This window comes from Malaclemys terrapin, chromosome 12 (assembly GCF_027887155.1).
Source record: "Malaclemys terrapin pileata isolate rMalTer1 chromosome 12, rMalTer1.hap1, whole genome shotgun sequence".
NCBI classification, from domain to species: Eukaryota; Metazoa; Chordata; order Testudines; family Emydidae; genus Malaclemys; species Malaclemys terrapin.
In genome coordinates this window covers 47956599-47962553 of record NC_071516.1, presented here as the reverse complement: position 1 = coordinate 47962553, position 5955 = coordinate 47956599, and the positions used below count along the sequence as shown (strand labels likewise).

General features: G+C 40.8%; 1 protein-coding gene across 1 annotated transcript; it reads left to right on the top strand.

Moving 5' to 3' along the window:
- The first annotated feature begins 2245 nt into the window (after positions 1 to 2245).
- Positions 2246 to 3190, top strand: LOC128846993 (olfactory receptor 6C76-like). Its single transcript, XM_054046307.1, has one exon. The coding sequence runs from the start codon at positions 2246 to 2248 to the stop codon at positions 3188 to 3190; it is 945 nt and encodes a 314-aa protein (XP_053902282.1).
- The last annotated feature ends 2765 nt before the right edge of the window (positions 3191 to 5955 follow it).

The following is a 5955-nucleotide window of genomic DNA, read 5'->3' as shown; positions in this document are numbered from 1 at the left end:
CCAAGCTAATAGCTGGTATGGCTTATTGCAAAATGGGCACCTCGGAGGAATAAGTTGTGTGATGCGCACAGAAGCCCTCCCCACTGAGGAATATTTGTGTCCTCACTCTCCATGTCTCCAACTCTGTAAGTACCTCTGCATGGGCAGCTTTGCAGCGTGAATCCAAACCACACTTGAGCCTACAGAAAGCTCTCTATTGACTCTGGAGAAGTTTGGACCAGACCCTGAAGGTCTAAACTGATTGATCCAACTGATATAAAACTTAGCCATTCAAACTATTCTTCTATTCAATAGAAGGGGAGGTGTTGGGTGTCTGTGATGGAAGGGAATGAAGCCAGGAGCTTCTAAGGAATACATTTCCTAATTTGTAACCGGTGAGCTATGTGACTGGAAGGAACCTTGAGCGGTCATCTAATCCACCCCCCCTGCGCTGAAGCAGTACCACGTAAATCTACACCATCCCTGACAGGCATTTGTCTAACCTGTTATTAGAAACCTCTACTGACAGGGATTCAACAACCTCCCATGGTAATGTATTCCAGTACTTAACTATTCTTATAGTTAGAAAAAGTTTTCCCTAACATTGAACCTAAATTTCCCTTCTTGCTGATTAAGTGCATTTCTCCTTGTCCTACATTCAGTGGACATGGAGAACAATTAATCCCCATCCTCTATAGAACAGCCCTTAACATATTGGAAAACTGTTATGGGCTCTCTCCTCAGTCTTCTTTTCTCAAGACTAAACGTGCCTATTGTTGAAACCGTTGATCATGGTAAGGTTTTCTAGCCCTTTTATCATTTTTCTTGCTTCGCTCTAGATCGTCTCCAATTACTTGACTGTTTTAAAAGTGTGGAATCCAGAAGAGGACAGAGTACTGCTGCTGCAACGTCACCAGTGCCCAGCAAAGCTGGACAATTTCCTCCCGCATTATAAATACAACGCTCCTGTGAATAACCTCGGTATGATATTAGCCTTTTTTGCAACTACTTCGCTGACTCATATTCAATTTATGCTCTACGATAACACTCAGATCCTTTCAGCAGTACTAACGCTTAACCGGTTATTCCCCATTTTGTAGCTGTGCATCTGGTATTTTTCTTCCTCCGTGTAGTACTTTGCACTTGTCTTTATAGAATTCCATTATGTTGATTTCAGATCAATTCGTCAATTTGTCAAGGTTGGTTTGATTTTTAATCCTGTCCTCCCAACTGCTAGGAACATCTTCCACCTTGGTATCATCTGCAAATGTTGTAAGTGTAATCGCCAATCCAGTATACATGTCATTAATGAAAAGATTGAGTTGTACTGCACTCAGCACAGACCCTTGCAGGAGTCCACTAGACACTTTCCCTCACTTTGAACGTGACTCACTGAGAGCTAGTCTTTGAGTTCAGTCTTTCAACCAGTTTAATAATTTGTTTCAGTATCTTTCCAGGTATAAAGTTAGGGTATATAGTCTATAATTCCCAGGTCCTCTTTATCCTCTTTTTTAAAGACAGGGACTATTTTTCATTTGACTTTTGCCTTTGTGATTAAGAAACTAGAAGGATACCCAATTAACATGGCACAAAATGGACTAAAAGGTGGGTACTGAACGGTTTCAAACTGGAATTATATATGGGCAATCATCATTAAGCGTGCGTGGTTTTAGTGGCGTCCCACAGGGTTTGGTTCTTGGCCCTGTACATTTTAATATTTTTATCAATGACCAAGACAAAACCAAAACAAAAAAACAAAACTTTCACATGAGGGTATTTAATCATTGAAACCACTTTCCAAGGTTTGTGGTGGATTTTGCATCACTGGAAATTTTAAAATAAAGCTTGGATTTTCTTTAAAAGCTACGCTCTAGTTCTAACAGTAGCTAATTCAGGGACATTCCTTGGTCTGTTCTATAGAGGCGATCAGGATAGATGATCATACTGTTGCCTTCTGGCCTTATAATCAATGAAAAATTGTGGCAAAACTTATGAATGTTTAAAATAAAATTATTTTAATTCTCCCTTCCCCTCCAGTACTCTCTCTCTCTCTCTCTCTCTCTCTCTCTCCAACTATCAGTAATTGTTTTTAGTTGCTCTATCAGGATTGTTTCATTGAGCCCATGTCTGTTAGACACCCAATTCCCATTGAAGAGATTAGTTCTATTTATTTACAGATTTTTTCTCTAAGCGTTCTGTCCCTATTGTCCAATAGGCTCTGGTTTTGACATGTTTTTAATATTTTTTCTTTAAAGATGAGTGAAGAATGAAGAACCAGACCATGGTGGTGGAATTCATCATCGTAGGACTGTCTAACTACCACCATGTCAACATCATCCTGTTTGCGGTTCTATTAGTTGTTTTCTTATTGACTGTGATAGGAAACATCACTGTTGTCACCCTCTCCCTGGTGGACCATCGCCTCCAGTCCCCCATGTATTTCTTCCTCAGGAACTTCTCCCTCTTGGAAATCTGCTTCACCTCTGTCATCATGCCCAGGTTCCTCTACAGCCTCCTGACAGAGAGAAAATCTATTTCCCTCCCTGGTTGTTTCCTTCAGTTGTTGTTGTTCTTCCTCCTGGGCACCTGTGTATTTTTCCATATGGCTATGATGTCCTTTGACCGCTACATGGCTATATGCCATCCCTTGCGTTATGGCACCATCATGAATGGTAGGGTCTGCTTCCAGTTAGTGCTGGGCTGCTGGGTGATGAGTTTTCTCTTAATCTTTCCCCCAACATTTATGGTTGTGCTGTTACCGTTCTGTGACCCCAATGTCATAAACCACTTCTACTGCGATACAGCCGCATTGCTCCAACTCTCCTGCAGGGACACGGGACACATTGAGGTAATGCTCTTGGTTGCAGCTGTAGTGGTCTTACCTGGCACTTTAACAGTCACCATCATTTCCTATGGCTGTATCATCTGTACTATCATGCGCATCCCGTCCACCACAGGAAGGAAAAAGGCCTTTTCCACTTGCTCTGCTCACCTCACGGTTGTTGTGATATTGTACAGTAGTGCCATCTTCAGGTACATCCGACCAGGTCAGCGGGGCACTCACGACTTTGACAAAGTTGTGTCCTTTGTGTACTGTGTGGTGAGTCAACTCTTTAACCCCTACATCTATGCTCTCCGCAATGAACAAGTCAAACAGGCTCTGAAGGACATATTTGGCCGAACAATTTCTAAGTGCCGGAGGATATCATGAAAATCTGGAACCCCAAAGATACAGGAGTGAAGAGAACATGGATGGTCCTTGACTTCGTGCCTGGGTTCACAATGGGCTTGGTGGGTCCTGAGCTTTTAACAGGGGTGAATTTACCTCCTCATGTCTAGGTTGATAAATTGTATGCCCAAAAGGGATCCTCAGATCATCAAGTGTGAGCTCCTGATAAGACACGCCACAGAATTCCACCAGTTATTTATGCACTGAGACTAGTAACTCATGTCTAATGAAAGCGTGTCTTCCTGAATGGCATCCAGTCTTCACTGGAAGACTTCAAGAGATGGAGATTCTTTCTTGCTACTTTGTTCCCAAAATAGAAATTACTAGGTTATTCTTGGTGAAATGAAACACTAAACAAAATTCAGTTTGGGAAGAACATTTCTTTAACATCTTGCTAAATTGTTGAAAAGTGAAACCTTTTGATTTTTGAAGATGTTGAAATAAATGTTTTCAATTATTATTTTCCTTTTTTTTTTTTTGTGGTCAGGTCACAATTTGAATTCATGACTGAATTCACAAATACTTTTAGCTGACCTGAAACTGTATTTTTTACAGAAGAAATTATTCATCTGAAAAAATTCTCCCGGATGTGTCATTTCAACGTGTGTGGTTTTAGCATCCAGTCAATAGTTCTTGTTCTACCTTTCTCTGTGAGGGGCACTTCCCCTGGAAAAGGGGTACAAGAAACACTGCACTTTAGATATTCAACCCACAGGAGGGATAAATGGCTCCTCACAGAGGCTAAAATGGCTGCTTAGTTGCTAAGATATGTGCACATCTTACTGTTTTGGTTGCCTCATCTCTCATACCCTGCCTTGGTCTGCTTGTTTGTACCATTCACCTAATATGCCATATTGTTAGTAATACTGTTTTTCTTGTTAACTCTGAGATATTTGAACTGAGATCAGCACCCCTTTGCACTGGTCATTAAACCGACACCTATAAGAGAGAACAACCACAGGCTGAAGTCACGGAGATCTTTGGAAGTCACAGATTCCGTGATCTCTGTGAAAAAATCATAGCCTTACTCATGCTAAGGAAGAGCACGCAGTAAACGTCTGCAAAAGCTACTGACCTCCTTCAAACTCTCCTCTGTTGTGATTCCTTCCACACAAACTCGACAGCTGTTTTGCTGAGCATCATCCTGACAGACGCTATCGCATAGATTTCCCGGCCGATTCTTGACTTATATTTTGTGATCTCTTCTAGGCAGGGGCTCTGGCTTTGTACAGTACTTAGCACAATGGGATGCTGGTCTGAGACATGGAGCCTATAGGACTAACCTGCTTGCTTGCATATATATATATATATCTTTTCTTATAGTTTAAGTATGTGGTTTATTGTAATAGGTTTATAGATTTATATTAAAGTCAGTTTGGCTGTAATGCAAGAGACCTACAGGCCATATCCTGTATGTTAAGCTAAGGCAAAGTTAGCACGTCTATATTAAGACCTTTTACTCAAAAAGCAAAGTTGACCTATAGCTTGTTACCTAAATAGCTGAGTGCCCACGCCTATGTCCATGACCTTTTATCTAGACCAATAGACAATGGAGAATGACATGGGGGGGGGTTCAATGTTGTACCCACAGGCTTAACAGATATACCACAAGGGAACTTATGTGGTAGGTACATGTCATCAATCCGCACAAACATACTAGCCTATGGGGTAAGTGTACCCTAACATTTTGTGGCTGAGGAATGAAATTTAGGCAAAGGGGAAGGATTTCCGGCACTTGTGCCTGATAAATGAGCTGACCCACCTCGCTAGAGCATTCCGCTCTATCATTCTCACTTGCTTCCTCCACTCTCTCTCTCTCTATTCTATCTATCTACGATGACTCTACTATTCGTAGGCTGTACTTGTTCTTCTTAAACTTTAAGTTTCAAGGGAACTAGGCTAAGCTGGGTTTCCCTAAGTTTAATTCTTAGTTTGTTTATTAGGTTTTGATTTTAAGTTAGTCGAGTAAACCCTAATTAAGTTTTGATAGGTCCTAGCATTAGCTTTTTCTAAGCGCTGCATCCCTCTCTCAAGAATTGAGAAACCTGAACCACAAGGCTGGTCCTGTGTCTCTTACCCCCAGGTTATCAAGGAAGGGTGTGAGGATGTTAACCAAAGCTTTGTTGCATGTAATAGTATATTATCATATGTATCTTTTGAATAGCAGTAATGCAATTGTAACTTTGTAGCTCTGGGTATTTACCATTTACTTACTATTATTGATTTTAATAAAAAGTCTTTACGACTATATCTGTCACAGTGTGAGCTTCCTGTCACACCCCGAGGGTCCTTTATAAATTCTGTGGAGCCTGATTTGGGACAAGAAATTTTATCTTCTGATCAAACAGATTGGTGAGCCTAAAACCCATTAAATAATAGTAATGATTAATTAATAATATTATTAATTAATTAATTAAATTAAAATTAATGAAATATTAAATTGATACATTACATTTATATTATTAACACACCCTAAATCAGGGTACAGACAGGCGTTTCTAGGCTTGTTAACATCAGTTGTCTCCCCCAAGCAAATGGCTCACCCTTTGCAAAGGCAAGGCACTTTCGCAGCCAAAGGCACACAAGAAAGTGATGTGACCAGCATCACGTCCAACTACCATTGGCTGCCCTAATCCAATGGCTCTGGAACACATTTTGCAGCTGGGCCTGGCTTTTCCCTGTGAGAACAAGGGAGATTCAAACGGATGAGTTTTGGGAAATCCTGCCCCTTAATCACTCAGTGAGAA

Excerpts from the sequence above, each read along its gene's own strand:
- LOC128846993 (XM_054046307.1), top strand. The coding sequence starts at position 2,246 with ATGAAGAACCAGACCATGGTGGTGGAATTCATCATCGTAGGACTGTCT.